The sequence below is a fragment of the Phasianus colchicus genome, chromosome 35 (assembly GCF_987193195.1).
Source record: "Phasianus colchicus chromosome 35, bPhaCol1.hap1.1, whole genome shotgun sequence".
In the NCBI taxonomy this organism is placed as follows: Eukaryota; Metazoa; Chordata; class Aves; order Galliformes; family Phasianidae; genus Phasianus; species Phasianus colchicus.
This window is the reverse complement of record NC_143470.1, coordinates 1,678,900-1,706,666: the sequence shown is the minus strand read 5'-3', so window position 1 is coordinate 1,706,666 and position 27,767 is coordinate 1,678,900. Positions and strand designations below refer to the sequence as shown.

At 55.8% G+C, this 27,767-nt stretch overlaps 1 protein-coding gene and 1 long non-coding RNA gene across 2 annotated transcripts; both read right to left on the bottom strand.

Annotated features, from left to right (window-relative positions):
- Positions 1 to 4,581: 4,581 nt before the first annotated feature.
- MGAT1 (alpha-1,3-mannosyl-glycoprotein 2-beta-N-acetylglucosaminyltransferase) lies at positions 4,582 to 5,708 on the bottom strand (the record flags this gene model as incomplete). The annotated part of the gene is made up of 1 exon (XM_031611588.2): positions 4,582 to 5,708. A coding segment is annotated over one exon (1,101 nt), but the record flags the coding sequence as incomplete, so codon positions are not given.
- Positions 5,709 to 6,449: 741 nt separating this feature from the next.
- LOC149913745 (uncharacterized) lies at positions 6,450 to 27,727 on the bottom strand. The gene is made up of 4 exons (XR_016461053.1): positions 27,398 to 27,727; positions 21,522 to 21,662; positions 14,021 to 14,078; positions 6,450 to 6,540 (listed from the first exon to the last, which is right to left on the bottom strand). It is a non-coding gene; the product is annotated as an uncharacterized LOC149913745 (long non-coding RNA).
- Between the last annotated feature and the right edge of the window lie 40 nt (positions 27,728 to 27,767).

Genomic DNA, 27,767 nt, shown 5'->3' with positions numbered 1-27,767 from the left:
AGGCCGTGTCAGTGTTTCTGAATGGCTCACTATGTGGCAGGCACAGGCCGTGTCAGTGTTTGTGAATGGCTCACTATGTGGCAGGCACTGCTCCCTCTGTGTTTCCCCTTGGCTCACTATGTGGCAGGCACGGACTCCCTATGTGGTTCCCATTGGCTCACTATGTGGCAGGCACAGGCTGTGTCCGTGTTTCCTTTTGGCTCACTATGTGGCAGGCACTGCTCCCTCTCTGTTTCCCATTGGCTCACTATGTGGCAGGCCAGGCTCCCTGTGTGGCTCCCATGGCTCTCTATGTGGCAGGCACAGGCTCTCCATGTGGCTACCATTCACTACCTGCCTTGCCTCGTCTCTCTCCCCATCTGGGTTGCCTCAGCTCCCTTTGTGGCTTGCACTGGCTCTCTGTAGGGCTCCCAACGTGGCTGGCAGTGGCTCTCTGTGGCTTGCATTCCCCGTGTGGCTCGCACAGCTCCCTTTGTGGCCAGCACTGCTCTCTACCCCCTTCCCACTGGCTCCCTGTGTGGCTGGCACTGACTGTGGCTGGCACTGCTCCCTCTGTGGCTCACCTTGGCTGCTTTTGTGGCTCACTTGGCTCCCTGTGTGGCTGGCACTGCTCTCTATGCAGTTCCCACTGGCTCCCAACGTGGCTGGCAGTGGCTCTACGTGGCTGGCATTGACTACGTGGCTCCCACTGGCTCTCTATGTGGCTGCCCAGGCTCCCTGTGTGGCTCCCATTGGCTCACTATGTGGCAGGCACAGGCTGTGTCCGTGTTTCCCTTTGGCTCACTATGTGGCAGGCACAGGCTGTGTCCGTGTTTTCTGTTGGCTCACTATGTGGCAGGCACTGCTCTCTCTGTGTTTGTGAATGGCTCACTATGTGGCAGGCACAGGCCGTGTGAGTGTTTGTGAATGGCTCACTATGTGGCAGGCACAGGCCGTGTCCGTGTTTGTGAATGGCTCACTATGTGGCAGGCACAGGCTGTGTCCGTGTTTCCTTTTGGCTCACTATGTGGCAGGCACTGCTCCCTCTGTGTTTCCCCTTGGCTCAGTATGTGGCAGGCCAGGCTCCCTGTGTGGCTCCCATGGCTCTCTATGTGGCAGGCCAGGCTCCCTGTGTGGCTCCCATGGCTCTCTATGTGGCAGGCACAGGCTCTCCATGTGGCTACCGTTCACTAACTGCCTTGCCTCGTCTTTCTCCCCATGTGGCTCAGCATGGCTCCCTTTCTGGCTGGCACTGCTCTCTCTAGGAGGCTGGCACCGCTCTCCGTATGTGGCTGGCACTGCTCTCTATAGGCGGCTGGCAGCGACTCTCTATAGCTGATTCGCCTTGGCGGCGTGGCTACCGCAGGCTCCCCACGTGGCTGGCACTCACTATCTGGCTCGCCCAGGCTCCGCTTCCAGTTCGCGCAGGCTCCCCTTCCGCTTTGCCCAGGCTCCCCTTCCGGTTTGCCCAGGCTCCCCTTCCGGTTTGCCCAGGCTCCCCTTCCGCTTTGCCCAGGCTCCCCTTCCGGTTTGCCCAGGCTCCCCTTCCGGTTTGCCCAGGCTCCTTTTCCGCTTTGCGCAGGCTCCCCTTCCGGTTCGCCCAGGCTCCCATTCCGCTTTGCCCAGGCTCCCCTTCCGGTTTGCCCAGGCTCCCCTTCCGCTTTGCCCAGGCTCCCCTTCCGGTTCGCCCAGGCTCTCCTTCCGCTTTGCCCAGGCTCCCCTTCCGGTTCGCACATGGTATCCACGTGGCTCGCAGCGCTCCGTCTCGCCGCGGCCCCACGTGTCCCCGTGCGTGCGGTTCGCCCCGCCGCTCCCCTCTGCTCGGCTCCGTTCCTCATTGCACCTCATTGCACTGCATTGCAGCCCGTGGCACCCACCCCCCCCACCCTGCCGCCGTCCCGCAGCCGCAGCGCCCCGCTCCCCCCGCCGCCGCCGCCGGCCCGCATCTCGTCCAGCCGCCCCTCGGCTGCCAATGGCTCACTTTCTGGCACGCCTCGGCTCCCCGTCCGCCTTACAGCGGCTCACTTTTTGGCACGCACTGGCTCCCTTTCCGCCTCCCGCGGTTCTCCACGTGGCTCACATGGACTCCCTGGCTTGCCTAGGCTCCCTGTGTGGCTGGCACTGGCGCCCTGTTTGGCTTGCATTCACTACCTGGCTCGCCTTGGCTCCCTACGTGGCTCCCCTGGCTCCCTTTGTGGCTTGCACAGGCGCTCTATGTGGTCCCCATTGGCTCCCTATGTGGCTGGCACTGGCTCTCTATAGGGTTCCAATCGGCTCCCTTTGTGGCTGGCACTGGCTCTGCATGTGGCTTGCATTTGCTATGTGGCTCACCTTGGCTCTCTATGTGGCTTGCATTGACTCCCTCTGTGGCTCGCCTTGGCTCCTCGAGTGGCTTGCATTGACTCCCTCTGTGGCTTGCACTGGCTCTCTATAGGCTTCCTACTGGCTCCCCACGTGGCTTGCACTGGCTCCCTGTGCAGCTGGCACTAGCTCCCTACGTGGCTTGCATTCCCTTTGTGGCTCACCTTGCCTCCCTGTGTGGCTTGCTCCGGCTCCCTTTGTGGCTTGCACTGGCACTCTATGTGGCTTGCCTCAGCTCCCAATGTGGCTTGCACTGGCTCCCTATGTGGTTCGCCTTGGGCTCCCTTTGTGGCCTGCCTTGGCTCCCAGTGTGACTTGCCTTGGCTCCCTATGCAGCTGCCACTGGCACTCTACGTGGCTGGCATTCGCCACGTGGCTCTCACTGCTGCCTCACGTGGCTCGCCTTGGCCCCCTTTCTGGCTCGCACTGCTCTCTGTTGGCTTCCTATTGGCTCCCTACGTGGCTCCCATTGGCTCCCTACGTGGCTTGCATTCACTATGTGGCTCCCCTGGCTCCCGTTGTGGCTCGCCTTGGCTCTCTATGTGGTTCCCATTGGCTCCCTCTGTAGCTTGCACCAGCTCTCTATAGGGTTCCAATGGGCTCCCTTTGTGGCTTGCACTGGCTCTCCATGTGGCTTGCATTTGCTACGTGGCTCAGCTTGGCTCCCTATGTGGCTGGATTCCCTCTGTGGCTCGCCTTGGCTCCTTGAAGGCTTGCATCGACTCCCTTTGTGGCTCGCCTTGGCTCTCTATGTGGCTTGCACTGGCTCCCTATGCAGCTGGCACTGGCTCTCTCTGTGGCTCGCCTTGGCTCCCTACATGGCTCCCTTGGGCTCCCTATGTGGCTCACACTGGCACTCTATGTGGCTTGCATCAGCTCCCTTTGTGGCTCGCCTTGGCTCCCAATGCAGCTGGCACTGGCTCTCCACGTGGCTTGCATTCGCTATGTGGCTGGCCCTGGCTCTCCACGTGGCTCGCCTTGGCTCCCTATGTGGCTCCCTTGGGCTCCCTATGTGGCTCGCACTGGCTCCCTCTGTGGCTCGCCTTGGCTCCCTGTGTGGCTGGCACTGGCTCCCTACGCAGCTGGCACCGGCTCTCTCTGTGGCTTGCATTCGCTATGTGGCTTGCATTGGCTCCCTATATGGCTTGCACTGGCTGTCTATAGGGTTCTGATTGGCTCCCTGTGCAGCTGGCACTGGCTCTCTATAGGGTTCCAATTGGCTCACTATGTGGCTCGCCCTGGCTCTCTTTGTGGCTCGCCTTGGCTCCCAATGCGGCTGGCACTGGCTCTCTCTGTGGCTCCCTTGGGCTCCCTATGTGGCTTGCACTGGCACTCTAAGTGGCTTGCCCTGGCTCCGTATGCGGCTGGCACTGGCACTCTAAGTGGCTCGCATCAGCTCCCTATGCGGCTGGCACCGGCTCTCCACGTGGCTCGCCTTGGCTCCCTCTGTGGCTATCTTGGGCTCCCAATGTGACTTGCATTGGCTCCCTCTGTGGCTCCCTTGGGCTCCCTCTGTGGCTCCCTTCGGCTCCCAATGTGACTTGCATTGGCTCCCTCTGTGGCTCGCCTTGGCTCTCTATGTGGCTCGCACTGGCTCCCAATGCGGCTGGCACTGGCTCTCCATGTGGCTCGCACTCACTACATGGCTTGCCCTGGCACTCTAAGTGGCTTCCCCTGGCTCCCTATGCGGCTGGCACTGGCACTCTAAGTGGCTTGCCCTGGCTCCCTATGCAGCTGGCACTGGCTCTCTCTGTGGCTCCCTTGGGCTCCCTATGTGGCTTGCACTGGCTCCCTATGCAGCTGGCACTGGCTCTCTCTGTGACTTGCACTCACTACATGGCTTGCCCTGGCTCCCTATGCAGCTGGCACTGGCACTCTAAGTGGCTTGCATCAGCTCCCTAAGTGGCTTGCACTGGCTCCCTATGTGGCTGGCACTGGCACTCTAAGTGGCTCCCTTGGGCTCCCTATGCAGCTGGCACTGGCACTCTAAGTGGCTTGCCCTGGCTCCCTCTGCGGCTGGCACTGGCACTCTAAGTGGCTTGCCCTGGCTCCCTCTGTGGCTTGCCCTGGCTCCCTCTGTGGCTTGCCCTGGCACTCTAAGTGGCTCCCTTGGGCTCCCTCTGCGGCTGGCACCGGCTCTCTGTGTCTCGCCTCGGCTCCGTCCGTGTCTCGCCCGGCTCCCCGCGCGGCCCCCACGGCGCCAGCCCCGCACCGCGCCCTGAGCAGCGCACGCAGCCCGTGCTCGGTCGCCACTTCATTGCAGCCCGTCAGCCCCACGACGAGTCGTAGCCCGCCCAGCCCTCGTCGGGCGCCAGGTAGACGCGGCGCCCGCGGTGCACGAAGGTGACGACGCCGCGGTAGGCGGCCCTGGGCACGCCGGCCTTCAGGTCGTCCATGAGCCCCAGGGCCTTGGCGGCGGCGCGGAACGCGTCCCTGCCTCCGTAGCGCAGCCGCAGCGCCCCGCCGCCGCCGCCGCCGCCGGCCCGCAGCTCGTCCAGGCGCACGGGGCGGGCGGCGCTCAGCTGCGCCGCCCAGCGGCGGTCGAAGGCGTCGCGCCGCAGGTAGCCGAGGTCCATGCGGGTGAAGGGCACGAAGCGGCGGTTGAGCGCCATGTGCCGCAGGTGCTGCTCGAAGAACTGGCCGTGGCTGACGCCCTTGCGGCCGAACGTGACGGTGCGGGACACCTCCGGCCTCACGCACGCCCGGCCGCGGCGCTGCTCGGGTTGCCGCATCCAATCGTCCCAAAAAGCGGGCGGCCACTTGGGCTCCAGCTCGTCCCAAAGGCGTTCGGTCAGCAGCCAACCCAAACCGGGGAAGAAATCGGTGCGGTACAGCAGCTCCGGTCGAGCGGCGTCCACCAGCTGCTCCTTGCCGTTGTCGTGCCAAGCGGAGACGCACCAAAGGCTGCCGTCCTCCAAGAGCAAAGGATAAACGGCTTGGAAATACTCGTAAAAATCCGGAGCCACTTCCAGGTCGTCCTCCACCACGATGGCGGCCGGGTAACGTAGGACGCGGAAAACGTGAGCCAAAGCCCACCGGTAATGACGGGAGATTTTGTAGTAACCCAAGAATTTGCGGTGTTCATCCGGGACGGCCGGAGCTTCGGATCCGTGGGGAGGATGAAGGTGGGTGATGGAATCGCCGTAGGATGAGATGACGGCCGCCGTTTCGCGGTGCCCGCAGTCTTGGCTGACGATGATGGGGAAGCGTTGGGCCGAAGGACGATAGCGGAGTAAAGAATCCAAACAGCGGCGGACAGAAGTGCGGTCGCAAGCCAGGACCAGGATGGGGAGGGTGGGAAGGGATGGGGATGGGGTGGGAAAATGGTTTCGGGGAGGGTCGGGAGGAGGGTGGAGAGGGGGTGGGGGGGTTTGGAGGGGGTGAGGAAGGGGGTGGAGGGGGGTTTGGAGGGGGTGGGGGGGGGTGAGGAGGGGGTTTGGGGGTCCTTGGTGGGGGGGAAGGGGGGTTTGGGGGGGGTTTGGGGGTCCTTGGTGGGGGGGAAGGGGGTTTTGGTTGGGGTAGGGGGGGTTTGGGGGTCCTTGGTGGGGGGGAAGGGGGTTTTGGGGGGAGAAAGGGGGGTTTTGGTTGGGGTAAGGGGGGTTTTGGGGGGGGTTCGGGGGTCCTTGGTGGGGGGGAAGGGGGTTTTGGGGGGGGTTGAGGGGGTTTTGGTTGGGGTAAGGGGGGTTTTGGGGTCCTTGGTGGGGATGGAGGGGGTCTTGGGGGGGGTTGAGGGGGTCGTGGGGGGGGTTGAGGGGGTTTTGGTTGGGATAGGGGGGGTTTTGAGGAGGGTTAAGGGGGTTGCGGGGGGGGTTAAGGGGGTTTTGGGGTGGGTGGGGGGGGTTAAGGGGGGGTCTTTGTGGGATAAAGGGGGGGTTTTGGGGTTGTTTTATGGGGCGGCGTGGGACCCAACGTTGGATTTGTTGCAGGAGTTCCTTCTGTTGTTCCAATTGAATTTCGGCGTCTTGAGCCAAACGAATGACTTCGGCCGTCAGGCGGGGATCCGGGGGGGGGGCGTTGATTGGGGGGCGACCCCAAAGAAAAAAAAGGACCAGGGCGTTCCAGGAGATGAACAGAACTGCGCCCCAAAGCGCCAAGGGGGGGTTCTTCGGCATCCTTTGGGATCAGGACCCCCCCCCCCCCCTCGCCCCCCCTTCCAATTCCAAACGGCACCGGAGCGGAGGTCACGGCGATGCCATGGAGCTGGGGGGGGGGGGGGGGAGAAAAATCAGTAATTATGGGGGAAATGGGGGGGGTAGAAGAGCCTATGGGGGTGGGGGGGGCATGGGGGGGGGCAGAAGATCCAATGGGGGTGGGAAATGGGGGGGTCCATAAGATCCTATGGGAGGAGGGGGGGAGGAAATATGGGGGGGGTCCATGAGAGCCTATTGGGGGTGGGGGGTGAGAAATGGGGGGGTTCATGAGACCCTATGGGGGTGGGGGGGACATGGGGGGGGTCCGTAAGACCCTTTGGGGGTGGGGGGGAAGTGGGGGGGTCCATAAGATCCGATGGGGGTGGGAAATGGGGGGGGGAGGGGGAAATGGGGGGGCATAATAGCCTAAGGGGGAAGGGGGTGGGAAATGGGGGGGTCCATAAGATCCTATGGGGAAGGGGGGGGTCCATGAGAGCCTGTTGGGGGTGGGGGGGAAATGGGGGGGGCCAGAAGACCCTATAGGGGTGGGGGGGAAATGGGGGGGGTTTATAAGACCCTGTGGGGGTGGGGGGGGGTCCATAAGACCCTGTGGGGGTGGGAAATGGGGGGGTCCATACGATCCTATGGGGAGGAGGGGGGGAAATATGGGGGGGGTCCATGAGAGCCTATTGGGGGTGGGGGTGGGAAATGGGGGGGTTCATGAGACCCTATGGGGGTGGGGGGGACATGGGGGGGGTCCGTAAGACCCTTTGGGGGTGGGGGGGAAGTGGGGGGGGCCATAAGATCCGATGGGGGTGGGAAATGGGGGGGGGAGGGGGAAATGGGGGGGCATAATAGCCTAAGGGGGAAGGGGGTGGGAAATGGGGGGGTCCATAAGATCCTATGGGGAAGGGGGGGGTCCATGAGAGCCTGTTGGGGGTGGGGGGGACATGGGGGGGGCCAGAAGACCCTATGGGGGTGGGGGGGAAATAGGGGGGGTCTGTAAGACCCTATAAGGGTGGGGGAGGGGTCCATAAGACCCTGTGGGGGTGGGAAATGGGGGGGTCCATAAGATCCTATGGGGAGGAGGAGGGGGAATATGGGTGGGGTCCATGAGAGCCTATTGGGGGTGGGGGGGAGAAATGGGGGGGTCCATGAGACCCAATGGGGGGGGGGGTCCATAAGACCCTATGGGGGTGGGGGGGGGGTCCATAAGACTCTGTGGGGGTGGGAAATGGGGGGGCATAATAGCCTAAGGGGGAAGGGGTGGGAAATGGGGGGGTCCATAAGATCCTATGGGGAGGGGGGGGGTCCATGAGAGCCTATTTGGGGTGGGGGGGAAATGGGGGGGTCCGTAAGACCCTATGGGGGTGGGGGGGGGTCCCTAAGACCCTGTGGGGGTGGGAAATGGGGGGGTCCATAAGATCCTATGGGGAGGAGGAGGGGGAATATGGGGGGGGTCCATGAGAGCCTATTGGGGGTGGGGGTGAGAAATGGGGGGGTTCATGAGACCCTATGGGGGTGGGGGGGACATGGGGGGGGTCCGTAAGACCCTTTGGGGGTGGGGGGGAAGTGGGGGGGGCCATAAGATCCGATGGGGGTGGGAAACGGGGGGGGGAGGGGGAAATTGGGGGGGCATAATAGCCTAAGGGGGAAGGGGTGGGAAATGGGGGGGTCCATAAGATCCTATGGGGAAGGGGGGGGGGGGGAAATATGGGGGGGGTCCATGAGAGCCTATTGGGAGTGGGGGGGAGAAATGGGGGGGTCCATGAGACCCTATGGGGGGAGGGGGAAATGGGGGGGTCCATGAGAGCCTGTTGGGGGTGGGGGGGAAATGGGGGGGGTCCGTTAAGACCCTATGGGGGTGGGGGGGGGTCCATAAGACCCTGTGGGGGTGGGAAACAGGGGGGGTCCATAAGACCCTATGGGGGTGGGGGGGGGTCCATAAGACCCTGTGGGGGTGGGAAATGGGGGGGTCCATAAGATCCTATGGGAGGAGGGGGGGGGGAGAAATGGGGGGGGTCCATGAGAGCCTATTGGGAGTGGGGGGGAGAAATGGAGGGGTCCATGAGACCCTATGGGGGGGGGGGGAAATGGGGGGGTCCATGAGAGCCTGTTGGGGCTGGGGGGGAAATGGGGGGGGTCCATAAGACCCTATGGGGGTGGGGGGGGGTCCATAAGACCCTGTGGGGGTGGGAAATGGGGGGGTCCATAAGATCCTATGGGAGGAGGGGGGGGGAAATATGGGGGGGGTCCATGAGAGCCTATTGGGAGTGGGGGGGAGAAATGGGGGGGTCCATGAGACCCTATGGGGGGGGGGGGAAATGGGGGGGTCCATGAGAGCCTGTTTGGGCTGGGGGGGAAATGGGGGGGGTCCGTTAAGACCCTATGGGGGTGGGGGGGGGTCCATAAGACCCTGTGGGGGTGGGAAATGGGGGGGGTCCATAAGACCCTATGGGGGTGGGGGGGGGTCCATAAGACCCTGTGGGGGTGGGAAATGGGGGGGTCCATAAGATCCTATGGGAGGAGGGGGGGGGAAATATGGGGGGGGTCCATGAGAGCCTATTGGGGGTGGGAGTGAGAAATGGGGGGGTTCATGAGACCCTATGGGGGTGGGGGGGACATGGGGGGGGTCCATAAGACCCTATGGGGGTGGGGGGGGGGTCCATAAGACTCTGTGGGGGTGGGAAATGGGGGGGGGAGGGGGAAATGGGGGGGCATAATAGCCTAAGGGGGGAGGGGGTGGGAAATGGGGGGGTCCATAAGATCCTATGGGGGGGGGGGGGGTCCATGAGAGCCTATTGGGGGTGGGAGTGAGAAATGGGGGGGTTCATGAGACCCTATGTGGGTGGGGGGGACATGGGGGGGGTCCATAAGACCCTTTGGGGGTGGGGGCGAAGTGGGGGGGGTCCATAAGATCCTATGGGGGTGGGGGGGGTCCATAAGACCCTGTGGGGGTGGGAAATGGGGGGGGTCCATAAGATCCTATGGGGAGGAGGAGGGGGAATATGGGGGGGGGTCCATGAGAGCCTATTGGGAGTGGGAGTGAGAAATGGGGGGGTCCATAAGACCCAATGGGGGAGGGGGGACATGGGGGGGTCCATAAGACCCTATGGGGGTGGGGGGGGAAATGAGGGGGGGTCCATAAGACCCTATGGGGGGGGGGGAAATGGGGGGGTGCATAAGACCCTTTGGGGGGGGGGGGTCCATAGGATCCTATGGGGGGGGGGAAATGATGGGGTCCATATGACCCTATGGGGGGGGGGGGGGTGGGAAATGGGGAGGGGGTCCATAAGATCCTATGGGGGTGAGAAATGGGGGGGGGGTCCATAAGATCCTATAAGGGTGGGGGTGGGAAATGGGGGGGTCCATGAGACCCTACGGGGGTGGGAAATGGGGGGGGGGGGTCTGTAAAACCCTATAGGGGGAGATCCATAGGATCCTATATGGGAATGGGGGTGGGAATACGGGAGGAAAAATCCAAACATCAGTAATTTTATGGGGGGGGGGAACCAAATATGGGGGGGGGGAAGAGACCCATGGATCAGTAATTATTGGGGGGGGGGGAGAGACCCTCATGCTGGGGGGTAGATGTGTAGATCAGTAATTATAGGGGGGGGGACACCAACATATGGGGTGGAAAATCCCCCCTCAGCCCCACAAAACCCCCCACCCCTCCATATCCTATATAACCCCCCCATATCCTATAAAACCCCCCCATACCCTATATAACCCCCCCATACCCTATATAACCCCCCATATCCTATATAACCCCCCCATATCTTATATAACCCCCCATCCCCCCCATGACTCCCACAAGACCCCCCTAAATCCCCCCATAACCTGACCCCCCCCCCAAATTTCCCAAAGAACGACCCCCATACAAACCCCTCTCCTCCCTGAAATCCCCCATATCCCCCCCAAATCCCACCCCAAATCCCCCATATCCCCCCCAAAGCCCCCCCCAAAGCCCCCCATATCCCCCATAAACCCCCCAAGTCCCTCGGGGCCCCCCATAACCCCCCCAAATCCCACATATCCACCCCATAACACCCAAAAATCCCCCATTACCCCCCCATAAAACCCCCCCATAAAACCCCCCAAAATCCCCCATAAACCCTCACAAATCCCCTCCCAAATTCCCCATAACCCCCCCCTGTAACACCGTCAAATGCCCCATAACCCCCCCATATAACCCCCCCAAATCTCCCATAACCCCCCAAATCCCCATAACCCCCCCAAGTCCCCCATAAACCCAAGTCCCCATAACCCCCCCAAGTCCCCCATAAACCCAAGTCCCCCATAAACCCCCCAAATCCCCCATAAACCCAAGTCCCCCATAAACCCCCCAAATCCCCCATAAGCCCCCCAGATAACCCTCTCAAATCCCCCATAAACCCCCCCATACACCCCCCATTACTCCCCCAAATCCCTCATAAACCCCCCAAATCCCCCATTACCACTCCATAACCCCCCGAAGTGCCCCATAACCCCCCCAAATCCCCCATAACCCCCCCAAGTCCCCCTTAAACCTCCCAAGTCCCCCATAACCCCCCCATACCCCCCATTACCCCCCCAATCCCCCATAAACCCCCCCCAAATCCCCCATTACACCCCCAAATCCCCCCAAATCCCCTATAAACCCCCCAAATTCCCCAAATCCCCCATTACACCCCCAAATCCCCCATATAACCCCCCAAATTCCCCATACCCTCCCCATAATCCCCCCCAAATCCCCCATAAACCCCGCAAGTCCCCCATAAACCCCCCCATAAGCCCCCCAAATCCCCCCCAAATCCCCCATAAACCTCCCAAGTCCCCCATAACCCCCCCAAAACCCCCCATTACACCCCCAAATCACCCCCAAACCCCCCATAACCCCCCCAAGTCCCCCATAACCCCCCCAAATCCCCCCCAAACCCCCATAACCCCCCCAAGTCCCCCATAAACCTCCCAAGTCCCCCATAAACCCCCCAAACCCCCCAAACCCCCCATTACCCCCCCAATCCCCCATAACCCCCCCAAATCCCCCATTACCCCCCCATAACCCCCCCAAATCCCCCATTACCCTCCCAAATCCCCCATAAACCCCCCATAACTCCCCAACCCCCCCATAACCCCCCCATATCACCCCCATATAACTCCCCAAATCCCCCATAACCCCCCCAAGTCCCCCCCAAACCCCCCCAAGTCCCCCATAAACCTCCCAAGTCCCCCATAACCCCCCCAAACCCCCCATTACCCCCCCAATCCCCCATAACCCCCCCATATCCCCCCAAAATCGCCCATAAACCCCCCAAGTCCCCCATAAACCTCCCAAGTCCCCCATAATCCCCCCCAAACCCCCCATTACCCCCCCAAATCCCCCATAACCCCCCAAATTCCCCAAATCCCCCATTATCCCCCCATTACACCCCCAAATCCCCCATATAACCCCCCCAAAAACATCCCAGGTCCCCCATAACCCCCCCCAAACCCCCCATTACCCCCCCAAATCCCCCTGAAATCCCCCATAAACACCCCAAGTCCCCCATAACCCCCCCCAAATCCCCCCCAAATCCACCATTACCCCCCTCAAATCCCCCATAAACCCCCTCAAATCCCCCAAAAACCCCCCATAACCCCCCCAAATCCCCCATAAACCCCCCCCAAATCCCCCACAACCCCCCCCCAAATCCCCCATAAACCCCCATAAACCCCCTCAAATCCCCCATAACCCCCCATAAACCCCCCTAAATCCCCCATAAACCTCCCAAGTCCCCCATAACCCCCCCATAACCCCCCCAAATCCCCCATAAACCCCCCCAAGTCCCCCATTACCCCCCATTACCCCCCCCAAATCCCCCATAAACCCCCCCCAAATCCCCCACAAACCCCCCCCAAATCCCCCATAAACCCCCTCAAATCCCCCATAACCCCCCCATAAACCCCCCTAAATCCCCCATAAACCTCCCAAATCCCCCATTACCCCCCCATAAACCCCCCCAAATCCCCCATAAACCCCCCCAAGTCCCCCATTACCCCCCATTACCCCACCCAAATCCCCCATAAACCCCCCCCAAATCCCCCATAAACCCCCTCAAATCCCCCATAACCCCCCCATAACCCCCCCAAATCCCCCATAAACCTCCCAAGGCCCCATAACCCCCCCCATAAACCCCCCCAAATCCCCCATAAACCCCCCCAAATCCTCCATTACCCCCATTACCCCCCCCAAATCCCCCATAAACCCCCCCCAAATCCCCCACAACCCCCCCCCAAATCCCCCATAAACCCCCTCAAATCCCCCATAACCCCCCCATAAACCCCCCCAAATCCCCCATAACCCCCCCAGATCCCCCATAAACCCCCTCAAATCCCCCATAACCCCCCCATAAACCCCCCCAAATCCCCCATAAACCTCCCAAGGCCCCATAACCCCCCCCATAAACCCCCCCAAATCCCCCATTACCCCCCATTACCCCCCCAAATCCCCCATAAACCCCCCCAAGTCCCCCATTACCCCCCATTACCCCCCCCAAATCCCCCATAAACCCCCCCCAAATCCCCCACAACCCCCCCCAAATCCCCCCATAAACCCCCTCAAATCCCCCATAACCCCCCCATAAACCCCCCTAAATCCCCCATAAACCTCCCAAGGCCCCATAACCCCCCCCCATAAACCCCCCCAAATCCCCCATAAACCCCCCCAAGTCCCCCATTACCCCCCCCAAATCCCCCATAAACCCCCCCCAAATCCCCCATAAACCCCCTCAAATCCCCCATAAACCCCCCATAAACCCCCCTAAATCCCCCATTACCCCCCCAAGTCCCCCATAACCCCCCCATTACCCCCCCCAAATCCCCCATAAACCCCCCCCAAATCCCCCACAACCCCCCCCAAATCCCCCATAAATCCCCCCCAAATCCCCCATATACCCCCCTAAATCCCCCATAAACCTCCCAAGTCCCCCATAACCCCCCCATTGCCCCCCCCAAATCCCCCATAAACCCCCTCAAATCCCCCATAACCCCTCCATAACCCCCCCAAATCCCCCATAACCCCCCCAAATCCCCCACAACCCCCCCCCAAATCCCCCATAAACCCCCTCAAATCCCCCATTACCCCCCCAAATCCCCCATTACCCCCCCATAACCCCCCCAAATCCCCCATTACCCCCCCAAGTCCCCCATTACCCCCCCATAACCCCCCCCAAATCCCCCACAAACGCCCCCCAAATCCCCCACAACCCCCCCCAAATCCCCCATAAACCCCCTCAAATCCCCCATAACCCCCCCATAAACCCCCCTCAAATCCCCCATAAACCTCCCAAGGCCCCATAACCCCCCCATAAACCCCCCCAAATCCCCCATAACCCCCCCAAATCCCCCCCCCCCTCCAATAGCATTCAAGTCCCAAAAGCGGAACCGAACTCCTCCCCCCCCCCCCTTCAAAAACACGCTAAAAAAACACAGAAAAACATAAAAAAAACCCCACAAAACAGAAGCACCGAAGTGGGGGGGGGGGGTGAGGGGGGGGGGAGCAGCGAAAAAAGTGAATTCAAACGTACCCAAAAAGGGCGAAAACGAACCCAAAAGAAGCGAGCTGGAAAAGTTGTGAGCGCCGCGCTGAGTTTCCGGGCGAAGGGGGGGGGGGGGGGGGGAGGAGGGGGAGCAAAGTTCAATGTTGGGAAATATGCAAATGAGAGAGAAATTTGGGGAGGGGGAGGGGGGGGGAAAGGGGGAGGGGGGGGGTGAGGGGTTTTGGGGTGAAAAAAGGGGAAAATGGGGGAAAAAAAGAAAAAGGTTTTGGGGAGGGATTTCCTGGTGTGGAGTTGGAGTCAGCGGAGCCTGGAGGGAACACGTCAGCAATGGGAGGGGCGGGGAAATGGGGGGGAAGTGGGGGGGAAATGGGGGGGAAATGGGGAGAGGGGGGTGGGGGGGGGGTTGGGGGGGATTGGGGGGGAAAATGGGGAAATTTGGGGGAAAATGGGGGAAAATGGGGAGAAATGTGGAAAAGGGGCGGAGGAAGCGGTGGTGAAAGGGTTAATGGGGAAATGGGAGGAAATGGGGGGGAAGTGGGGGGGAAATGGGGAGAGGGGGGTGGGGGGGGATTGGGGGGAAATGGGGAAATTTGGGGGAAATTTGGGGGAAAATGGGGGGAAATGGGGGAAATTTGGGGGAAAATGGGGGAAAGGGGCGGAGGGAGCGGTGGTGAAAGGGTTAATGGGGAAATGGGAGGAAATGGGGGGGAAGTGGGGGGGAAATGGGGGAAATGGGGAGAGGGGGGTGGGGGGGGGAGTTGGGGGGGGATTGGGGGGAAAATGGGGAAATATGGGGGAAAATTGGGGGGAAATGGGGGAAAGGGGCGGAGGGAGCGGTGGTGAAAGGGTTAATGGGGGAAATGGGAGGAAATGGGGGGGAAATGGGGGGGAAATGGGGAGAGGGGGGTGGGGGGGAGTTGGGGGGGGATTGGGGGGGAAATTGGGGGAAATTTGGGGGAAATTTAGGGGAAAATGGGGGGAAATGGGGGAAATTTGGGGGAAAATGGGGGAAAGGGGCGGAGGGAGCGGTGGTGAAAGGGTTAATGGGGAAATGGGAGGAAATGGGGGGGAAGTGGGGGGGAAATGGGGGGGAAATGGGGAGTGGGGGGGGATTGGGGGGGAAAATGGGGAAATTTGGGGGAAAAAAATGGGGTGAAAATGGGCAAAAATGGGGCGGAGGGAGCGGTGGTGAAAGGGTTAATGGGGGAAATTTGGGGAAATTGGGGAAAAATGGGGGAAATTGGGCAAAAATTGGGGGAATCATGGGGAAATGGGGGATGGGGGGGAATTGGGGGGGCGATTGGGGGGGAAAAGGGGGAAATTTGGGGGAAAATATGGGGGCAAAATGGGGCAAAATGGGGAAAAATTGGGCGGAGGGTGCGGTGGTGAAAGGGTTAATGGGGGAAATGGGGGGAAATGGGGGAAATTGGGGGAAAATGGGGGAAATAATGGGGAATGGGGGGTGAGGGGGGAGTTGGGCAGGGATTGCCGGGGAAAATGGGGGAAATTTGGGGGAAAAATGGGGGAAAATGGGCAAAAATGGGGAAAAATGGGGAATGTGGGGGGGGGAGGGAAATGAGGTCAAAAATGGGGGAAAAATGGGGTAAAAGTGGGCAAAAATGAGCAAAAATGGGGTGGAGGGAGTGGTGGTGAAAGGGTTAATGGGAGGGGGAGGAAATGGGGGAAAAATGGGGGAAATTGGGCAAAAATGGGCAAAAATGGGGCAAAAATGGGGAATGTGGAGGGAGAGGAGGGAAATGAACCCCAATTTTCAATGAAAAAAAACCCAATTTTCAATGAAAAATCCCATTTTTTGCCCGTTTTGGGGTAAATTTGAGCCTGGATTTTATCATGAATCTCCCCCCAAAAACCCCAATTTTCACAAAAAATCCCATTTTCACCCCATTTTCAGACAAAAACCCCAATTTTGCCCAATTCCAGCCCCCTCCAAAAACCCCAATTTTCACAAGAAATCCCATTTTCACCCCATTTTCAGACAAAAACCCCAATTTTGCCCAATTCCAGCCCCCTCCAAAAACCCCAATTTTCACAAAAAATCCCATTTTCACCCCATTTTCAGACAAAAACCCCAATTTTGCCCAATTTCAGCCCCTCCAAAAACCCCAATTTTCAGAAAAAATCCCATTTTCACCCCCATTTTCAGACAAAAAAACCAATTTTGCCCAATTTCAGCCCCTCCAAAAACCCCAATTTTCACAAAAAATCCCATTTTCACCCCATTTTCAGACAAAATCCCCAATTTTGCCCAATTTCAGCCCCTCCAAAAACCCCAATTTTCACAAAAAATCCCATTTTCACCCCATTTTCAGACAAAATCCCCAATTTTGCCCAATTTCAGCCCCTCCAAAAACCCCAATTTTCAGAAAAAAATCCCATTTCCACCCCATTTTCAGACAAAAACCCCAATTTTGCCCAATTTCAGCCCCTCCAAAAACCCCAATTTTCACAAAAAATCCCATTTTCACCCCATTTTCAGACAAAACCCCAATTCTTCCCAATTCCAGCCCCTCCAAAAACCCCAATTTTCACAAAAAATCCCATTTTCACCCCATTTTCAGACAAAATCCCCAATTTTGCCCAATTTCAGCCCCTCCAAAAACCCCAATTTTCACAAAAAATCCCATTTTCAACCCATTTTCAGACAAAAACCCCAATTTTCACAAAAAATCCCATTTTCACCCGATTTCCAGACAAAAACCCCAATTTTGCCCAATTTCAGCCCCTCCAAAAACCCCAATTTTCACAAAAAATCCCATTTTCACCCCATTTTCAGACAAAAACCCCAATTTTGCCCAATTTCAGCCCCTCCAAAAACCCCAATTTTCACAAAAAATCCCATTTTCACCCCATTTTCAGACAAAAACCCCAATTTTGCCCAATTTCAGCCCCTCCAAAAACCCCAATTTTCACAAAAAATCCCATTTTCACCCCATTTTCAGACAAAAACCCCAATTTTGCCCAATTTCAGCCCCTCCAAAACCCAAATTTTTAGAAAAAATCCCATTTCCACCCCATTTTCAGACAAAACCCCAATTTTGCCCAATTTCAGCCCCTCCAAAAACCCCAATTTTCACAAAAAATCCCATTTTCACCCCATTTTCAGACAAAATCCCCAATTTTGCCCAATTTCAGCCCCTCCAAAAACCCCAATTTTCACAAAAAATCCCATTTTCACCCCAATTTTGCCCAATCTCAGCCCCTCCAAGAACCCCAATTTTCACACAAAATCCCATTTCCACCCCATTTTCAGACAAAATCCCCAATTTTGCCCAATTCCAGCCCCCTCCAAAAACCCCAATTTTCACAAAAAATCCGAATTTCACCCCATTTTCGGACAAAAACCCCAATTTTGCCCAATCTCAGCCCCTCCAAAAACCCCCATTTTCACAAAAAATCCCATTTTCACCCCATTTTCAGACAAAAAACCCAATTTTGCCCAATTTCAGCCCCTCCAAAAACCCCAATTTTCACAAAAAATCCCATTTCCACCCCATTTTCAGACAAAATCCCCAATTTTGCCCAATTTCAGCCCCTCCAAAAACCCCAATTTTCACAAAAAATCCCATTTTCACCCCATTTTCAGACAAAATCCCCAATTTTGCCCAATTTCAGCCCCTCCAAAAACCCCAATTTTCACAAAAAATCCCATTTTCACCCCATTTTCAGACAAAATCCCCAATTTTGCCCAATTTCAGCCCCTCCAAAAACCCCAACTTTCACAAAAAATCCCATTTTCACCCCATTTTCAGACAAAAACCCCAATTTTGCCCAATCTCAGCCCCTCCAAAAACCCCAATTTTCACAAAAAATCCCATTTTCACCCCATTTTCAGACAAAATCCCCAATTTTGCCCAATTTCAGCCCCTCCAAAAACCCCAATTTTCACAAAAAATCCCATTTTCACCCCATTTTCAGACAAAAACCCCAATTTTGCCCAATTTCAGCCCCTCCAAAAACCCCAATTTTCACAAAAAATCCCATTTTCACCCCATTTTCAGACAAAAACCCCAATTTTGCCCAATTTCAGCCCCTCCAAAAACCCCAATTTTCACAAAAAATCCCATTTTCACCCCATTTTCAGACAAAAACCCCAATTTTGCCCAATTTCAGCCCCTCCAAAAACCCCAATTTTCACAAAAAATCCCATTTTCACCCCATTTTCAGACAAAATCCCCAATTTTGCCCAATTTCAGCCCCTCCAAAAACCCCAACTTTCACAAAAAATCCCATTTTCACCCCATTTTCAGACAAAAACCCCAATTTTGCCCAATTTCAGCCCCTCCAAAAACCCCAATTTTCACAAAAAATCCCATTTTCACCCCAATTTTGCCCAATCTCAGCCCCTCCAAGAATCCCAATTTTCACACAAAATCCCATTTCCACCCCATTTTCAGACAAAATCCCCAATTTTGCCCAATTTCAGCCCCCTCCAAAAACCCCAATTTTCACAAAAAATCCAAATTTCACCCCATTTTCGGACAAAAACCCCAATTTTGCCCAATCTCAGCCCCTCCAAAAACCCCCATTTTCACAAAAAATCCCATTTTCACCCCATTTTCAGACAAAAAACCCAATTTTGCCCAATTTCAGCCCCTCCAAAAACCCCAATTTTCACAAAAAATCCCATTTTCACCCCATTTTCAGACAAAAACCCCAATTCTTCCCAATTCCAGCCCCTCCAAAAACCCCAATTTTCACAAAAAATCCCATTTCCACCCCATTTTCAGACAAAACCCCAATTTTGCCCAATTTCAGCCCCTCCAAAACCCAAATTTTTAGAAAAAATCCCATTTTCACCCCATTTTCAGACAAAATCCCCAATTTTGCCCAATTTCAGCCCCCTCCAAAAACCCCAATTTTCACAAAAAATCCAAATTTCACCCCATTTTCGGACAAAAACCCCAATTTTGCCCAATCTCAGCCCCTCCAAAAACCCCCATTTTCACAAAAAATCCCATTTTCACCCCATTTTCAGACAAAAAACCCAATTTTGCCCAATTTCAGCCCCTCCAAAAACCCCAATTTTCACAAAAAATCCCATTTTCACCCCATTTTCAGACAAAAACCCCAATTCTTCCCAATTCCAGCCCCTCCAAAAACCCCAATTTTCACAAAAAATCCCATTTCCACCCCATTTTCAGACAAAACCCCAATTTTGCCCAATTTCAGCCCCTCCAAAACCCAAATTTTTAGAAAAAATCCCATTTTCACCCCATTTTCAGACAAAATCCCCAATTTTGCCCAATTTCAGCCCCCTCCAAAAACCCCAATTTTCACAAAAAATCCAAATTTCACCCCATTTTCGGACAAAAACCCCAATTTTGCCCAATCTCAGCCCCTCCAAAAACCCCCATTTTCACAAAAAATCCCATTTTCACCCCATTTTCAGACAAAAAACCCAATTTTGCCCAATTTCAGCCCCTCCAAAAACCCCAATTTTCACAAAAAATCCCATTTTCACCCCATTTTCAGACAAAAACCCCAATTCTTCCCAATTCCAGCCCCTCCAAAAACCCCAATTTTCACAAAAAATCCCATTTCCACCCCATTTTCAGACAAAACCCCAATTTTGCCCAATTTCAGCCCCTCCAAAACCCAAATTTTCACAAAAAATCCCATTTTCACCCCATTTTCAGACAAAATCCCCAATTTTGCCCAATTTCAGCCCCTCCAAAAACCCCAATTTTCACAAAAAATCCCATTTTCACCCCATTTTCAGACAAAATCCCCAATTTTGCCCAATTTCAGCCCCTCCAAAAACCCCAACTTTCACAAAAAATCCCATTTTCACCCCATTTTCAGACAAAAACCCCAATTTTGCCCAATCTCAGCCCCTCCAAAAACCCCAATTTTCACAAAAAATCCCATTTTCACCCCATTTTCAGACAAAATCCCCAATTTTGCCCAATTTCAGCCCCTCCAAAAACCCCAATTTTCACAAAAAATCCCATTTTCACCCCATTTTCAGACAAAAACCCCAATTTTGCCCAATTTCAGCCCCTCCAAAAACCCCAATTTTCACAAAAAATCCCATTTTCACCCCATTTTCAGACAAAATCCCCAATTTTGCCCAATTTCAGCCCCCTCCAAAAACCCCAATTTTCACAAAAAATCCAAATTTCACCCCATTTTCGGACAAAAACCCCAATTTTGCCCAATCTCAGCCCCTCCAAAAACCCCCATTTTCACAAAAAATCCCATTTTCACCCCATTTTCAGACAAAAAACCCAATTTTGCCCAATTTCAGCCCCTCCAAAAACCCCAATTTTCACAAAAAATCCCATTTTCACCCCATTTTCAGACAAAAACCCCAATTCTTCCCAATTCCAGCCCCTCCAAAAACCCCAATTTTCACAAAAAATCCCATTTCCACCCCATTTTCAGACAAAACCCCAATTTTGCCCAATTTCAGCCCCTCCAAAACCCAAATTTTTAGAAAAAATCCCATTTTCACCCCATTTTCAGACAAAATCCCCAATTTTGCCCAATTTCAGCCCCCTCCAAAAACCCCAATTTTCACAAAAAATCCAAATTTCACCCCATTTTCGGACAAAAACCCCAATTTTGCCCAATCTCAGCCCCTCCAAAAACCCCCATTTTCACAAAAAATCCCATTTTCACCCCATTTTCAGACAAAAAACCCAATTTTGCCCAATTTCAGCCCCTCCAAAAACCCCAATTTTCACAAAAAATCCCATTTTCACCCCATTTTCAGACAAAAACCCCAATTCTTCCCAATTCCAGCCCCTCCAAAAACCCCAATTTTCACAAAAAATCCCATTTCCACCCCATTTTCAGACAAAAACCCCAATTTTGCCCAATTTCAGCCCCTCCAAAACCCAAATTTTTAGAAAAAATCCCATTTTCACCCCATTTTCAGACAAAATCCCCAATTTTGCCCAATTTCAGCCCCCTCCAAAAACCCCAATTTTCACAAAAAATCCAAATTTCACCCCATTTTCGGACAAAAACCCCAATTTTGCCCAATCTCAGCCCCTCCAAAAACCCCCATTTTCACAAAAAATCCCATTTTCACCCCATTTTCAGACAAAAAACCCAATTTTGCCCAATTTCAGCCCCTCCAAAAACCCCAATTTTCACAAAAAATCCCATTTTCACCCCATTTTCAGACAAAAACCCCAATTCTTCCCAATTCCAGCCCCTCCAAAAACCCCAATTTTCACAAAAAATCCCATTTCCACCCCATTTTCAGACAAAACCCCAATTTTGCCCAATTTCAGCCCCTCCAAAACCCAAATTTTTAGAAAAAATCCCATTTTCACCCCATTTTCAGACAAAATCCCCAATTTTGCCCAATTTCAGCCCCTCCAAAAACCCCAATTTTCACAAAAAATCCCATTTTCACCCCATTTTCAGACAAAAACCCCAATTCTGCCCAATTTCAGCCCCTCCAAAAACCCCAAATTTCCCAAAAATCCCTACAACACTTCACCCCCCCCCCACAATTTTTGGGTCAAAAAGCAGCGATTTTGGGTTCAGCACTCACCACTTCCGGGTTGGGGGGGGGTCTCCGTGTCCCCCCTCCCTCCCCCGCCCCAAAGCTGTTCTCAATGGGGTCCGAATTTGGGGAGGGGGCTGCAGAGAGGGGGGGGGTCGGCGCTGACTGCCATCGTCCCACTGCGGGTACCTGGGGGGGGGGGGGGGGTTAAAAATAAGGGGAAAATGGGAAAAATGGGGATTTTGGGGTGGGGGGGGGAGGAGACGCACACTATAGAGGGGACATAGGGGATAATAGGGACCCCCAAATCCTATAGGGGGCAATGGGGACCCAAAAACCCCATAGGGGATAATGGGGACCCCCAAATCCTATAGGGGGCAATGGGGACCCCCATAGGGGATAATGGGGACCAACAAACCCCATAGGGGATAATGGGGACCCAAAAACCCCATAGGGGACAATGGGGACCCCCATAGGAGATAATGGGGACCTACAAATCCCATAGGGGATAATGGGGACCCACAAATCCCATATGGAGTAATGGGAATCTCCAAATCCTATAAGGGACAATGGGGACCCCCATAGGGAGTAATGGGGACCCCCAAACCCTATAGGGGACAATGGGGACCCCTATAGGGGATAATGGGGACCCAAAAACCCCATAGGGGATAATGGGGACCCACAAACCCCACAGAAAATAATGGGGACCCACAAATCCCATATGGAGTAATGGGAATCTCCAAATCCCATAGGGGACAATGGGGACCCCCATAGAGAGTAATGGGGACCCCCAAACCCTATAGGGGACAATGGGGACCCCTATAGGGGATAATGGGGACCCACAAACCCCATAGGGAATAATGGGGACCCAAAAACCCCATAGGGGACAATGGGAACCCAAAAACCCCATAGGGGATAATGGGGACCCCCATAGGGGATAATGGGGACTTACAAACCCCATAGGGGATAATGGGGACCCCCATAGGGGATAATGGGGACCCCCAAATCCTATAGGGGACAATGGGGACCCAAAAACCCCATAGGGGACAATGGGGACCCCCAAATCCTATAGGGGACAATGGGGACCTACAAACCCCATAGGGAATAATGGGGACCCAAAAACCCCATAGGGAATAATGGGAACCAAAAACCCCATAGGGGATAATGGGGACCCCCATAGGGGACAATGGGGACCCACAAACCCCATATTGAGTAATCAGGACCCCCAAATCCCATAGGGGACAATGGGGACCCAAAAACCCCATAGGGGACAATGGGGACCCCTATAGGGGACAATGGGGATCCACAAACCCCATAGAAAATAATGGGGACCCACAAATCCCCTATGGAGTAATAAGGATCCCCAAATCCTATAAGGGGTAATGGGGACCCCCATAGGGATAATGGGGACCCAAAAACCCCCTATTGAGTAATCGGGACCCCCAAATCCCATAGGGGACAATGGGGACCCCCATAGGAGATAATGGGGACCTACAAACCCCATAGGGGATAATGGGAACCCAAAAACCCCATAGGGGACAATGGGGACAACCATAGCGGACAATGGGGACCCACAAACCCCATAGAAAATAATGGGGACCCACAAATCCCATATGGAGTAATGGGAATCTCCAAATCCTATAAAGGACAATGGGGACCCCCATAGGGATAATGGGGACCCAAAAACCCCATATTGAGTAATTGGGACCCCCAAATCCCATTGGGGACAATGGGGACCCACATAGGGGATAATGGGGACCTACAAACCACATAGGGGAAAATGGGGACCCACAAATCCCATATAGAGTAATAGGTATCCCCAAATCCTATAAGGGACAATGGGGACCCCCATAGGGAGTAATGGGGACCCCCAAATCCTATAGGGGACAATGGGGATCCCCATAGGAAATAATGGGGACCTGCAAACCCCATAGGGGATAATGGGGACCCAAAAACCCCATAGGGAAAATGGGAACCCAAAAACCCCATAGGGGACAATGGGGACCCCCATAGGGGACAATGGGGACCCCCAAATCCCATAGGGAATAATGGGGACCCAAAAACCCCATAGGGAAAATGGGAACCCAAAAACCCCATAGGGGACAATGGGGACCCCTATAGGGGACAATGGGGACCCACAAACCCCATATTGAGTAATCAGGACCCCCATATCCCATAGGGGACAATGGGGACCCAAAAACCCCATAGGGGACAATGGGGACCCCTATAGGGGACAATGGGGACCCACAAACCCCATAGGGAATAATGGGGACCCAAAAACCCCATAGGGAAAATGGGAACCCAAAAACCCCATAGGGGACAATGGGGACCCCTATAGGGGACAATGGGGACCCACAAACCCCCTATTGAGTAATCGGGACCCCCAAATCCCATAGGGGACAATGGGGACCCCCATAGGGGACAATGGGGACTGACAAACCCCATAGGGGACAATGGGGACCCAAAAACCCCATAGGGGACAATGGGGACCCCTAGAGAAGATAATGGGGACCCACAAACCCCATAGGGGATAATAGGGACCCACAAACCCCATAGAAAATAATGGGGACCTACAAATCCCATATAAACTAATAGGGATCCCCAAATCCTATAAGGGGTAATGGGGACCCCCATAGGGATAATGGAGACCCAAAAACCCCATATTGAGTAATCGGGACCCCCAAATCCCATAGGGAACAATGGGGACTGACAAACCCCATAGGGGATAATAGGGACCCACAAACCCCATAGAAAATAATGCGATCCCCAAATCCTATAAAGGATAATGGGGACCTACAAACCCCATAGTGGACAACGGGGACCCCCAAATCCTATAGGGGACAATGGGGATCCCCATAGGGGATAATGGGGACCTACGAACTCCATAGGGAATAATGGGGACCCAAAAACCACATAGGGAAAATGGGAACCCAAAAACCCCATAGGGGACAATGGGGACCCAAAAACCCCATAGGGGATAATGGGGACCCCCATAGGGGACAATGGGGACCTACAAACCCCATAGAAAATAATGGGGACCCACAAATGACCTATGGAGTAATAGGGATCCCCAAATCGTATAAGGGATAATGGGGACCCCCATAGGGAGTAATGGGGTCCCCCAAACCCTATAGGGGACAATGGGGACCCCTATAGGGGATAATGGGGACCCAAAAACCCCATAGGGAATAATGGGGACCCACAAACCCCACAGAAAATAATGGGGACCCACAAATCCCATATGGAGTAATGGGAATCTCCAAATCCTATAAGGGACAATGGGGACCCCCATAGGGATTAATGGGGACCCAAAAACCCTATAGGGGACAATGGGGACCCCTATAGGGGATAATGGGGACCCAAAAACCCCATAGGGGAAAATGGGGACCCACAAATCCCATACGGAGTAATAGGGATCCCCAAGTCCTATAAGGGATAATGGGGACCCAAAAACCCCATATTGAGTAATTGGGACCCCCAAATCCCATAGGGGACAATGGGGACCCCGATAGGGGACAGTGAGACCCCACAGCCCCATAGGAGATAATGGAGACCCCATAGGGGACACTGAGACCCCCCCAGCCCCATAGGGAACAACGGAGACCCCCAAAGGCCAATAGGAAACAATGGGTTCCCCTATAGGGGACACTGAGACCCCACAGCCCCATAGAGGGTAATGGGAACCCTATAGGGGATAATGAGACCCCCACAGCCCCATAGGGGATAATGGAGACCCCATAGGGGACACTGAGACCCCACAGCCCCATAGGGGATAATGGAGACCCCATAGGGGACACTGCGACCCCCACAGCCCCATAGGGGATAATGGGGTCCCCTATAGGGGACACTGAGACCCCACAGCCCCATAGGGGATAATGGAGACCCCATAGGGTACACTGAGACCCCACAGCCCTATAGGGGATAATGGGGACTCCATAGGGGACACGGAGACCCCACAGCCCCATAGGGAACAGTGAGGACCCCTATAAGGGACACTGAGACCCCCTCAGCCCCATAGGGGATAATGGGGACCCCATAGGGGACACTGAGACCCCCCCAGCCCCATAGAGGGTAATGGGAACCCTATAGGGGATAATGAGACCCCCACAGCCCCATAGGGGATAATGGAGACCCCATAGGGGGCACTGAGACCCCCACAGCCCCATAGGGGATAATGGAGACCCCATAGGGGACACTGAGACCCCACAGCCCCATAGGAAACAATGGGTTCCCCTATAGGGGACACTGAGACCCCACAGCCCCATAGGGGATAATGGAGACCCCATAGGGGACACTGAGATCCCTCAGCCCCATAGGAAACAACAGAAACCCCCACAAACCCCATAGGGGATAATGGGTTCCCCTATAGGGGACACTGAGACCCCTCAGCCCCATAGGGAACAACAGAGACCCCCACAGCCCCATAGGGGATAATGGGGACCCCATAGGGGACACTGAGACCCCACAGCCCCATAGGGGATAATGGGGACCCCATAGGGGACACTGAGACCCCACAGCCCCATAGGGGATAATAGGGACCCCAATAGGGGACACTGAGAACCCACAGCCCCATAGGGAACAGTGAGGACCCCTATAAGGGACACTGAGACCCCCACAGCCCCATAGGGGATAATGGAGACCCCACAGGGGACACTGAGACCCCTCAGCCCCAGAGGAAACAACAGAAACCCCCACAAACCCCATAGGGGATAATGGGTTCCCCTATGGGGGACACTGAGACCCCACAGCCCTATAGGGAACCACGGAGACCCCCACAGCCCCATAGGGGATAATGGTGACCCCATAGGGGGCACTGAGACCCCACAGCCCCATAGAGGATAATGGAGACCCCTATAGGGGACAGTGAGACCCCTCAGTCCCATAGAGGGTAATGGGAACCCTATAGGGGATAATGAGACCCCAAGGCCCCATAGGGGATAATGGGGACCCCATAGGGGGCACTGAAACCCCCACAGCCCCATAGGGAACAACGGAGACCCCCAAAGGCCCAAAGGAAACAATGGGTTCCCCTATAGGGGACACGGAGACCCCCACAGCCCCATAGGGGATAATAGAGACCCCATAGGGGACACTGAGACCCCACAGCCCCATAGGGGACAATGGGGAACCCCATAGGGGACACTGAGAGCCCCCAGCCCCATAGGGGATAATGGAGACCCCATAGGGGACACTGAGACCCCACAGCCCCATAGGGAACCACGGAGACCCCCAAAGGCCCATAGGAAACAATGGGTTCCCCTATAGGGGACACTGAGACCCCACAGCCCCATAGGGGATAATAGGGACTCCGATAGGGGACACTGAGACCCCATAGGGAACCACGGAGACCCGCACAGCCCCATAGGGGATAATGGGGACCACTATAGGGGACACTGAGACCCCCCAGCCCCATAGAGGGTAATGGAGACCCCATAGGGGACACTGAGACCCCCACAGCCCCAGAGGGGGTAATGGGGACCCTATAGGGGACACTGAGACCCCCCCAGCCCCATAGGGGATAATGGAGACCCCATAGGGGACAGTGAGACCCCACAGCCCCATAGGGGATAATGGAGACCCCCATAGGGGACACTGAGACCCCACAGCCCCATAGGGAATAATGGAGACCCCCACAGGCGACACTGCGACCCCCCCAGCCCCATAAGCGCCAATGCAGCCCCACGCCGGCCGGAAGCCCCCTCCTCACCCCCCCCCCGCCCCCACAAGGCCCCACACCAGGCCCGAGCCCCACACGGAGCCCCCCCTCACCCCATCCGGCCGCACACGGCGTCCCCATCACCCCAAAACCCCCCCCGATCCCTGCGGACCCCCCCACGACCCCCCCAAGACCCCCGGAAGTTCCCCGGAACTCCAAACCGCTCCCACCTTCCCCCCCCCCCCCCTCCTCTCAGCGCACTCCGTACCGCAGCGCTCCCGGCGGCGCTCTCCACTTCCGCCTCTCTGCACCGGAAGTGGCTCCATAGCAACGGCCACTTCCGGCCAGCCGTACCGGAAGTGGGTGCCGCCACAACGGATAGACACCGCCCCCGGAGTGCAAGCCACGCCCACAAATGCAAATTCTCACCGCCCCGAACGAAGCCACGCCCATTATCTCGTAGCCACGCCCCTAAACGACAAGGCCACGCCTCTATATGCAAAAGAGGCTCTTCTGGATTCGTAGCCACGCCCCCAAAGCCGTCTCCACGCCCCTCTACGCAAAGCCACGCCCCCAGGCTTGTAGCCACGCCCCCGAAGTCTAAGCTCAGCCCCCCGATTGGTTGATCCAAACCCGAA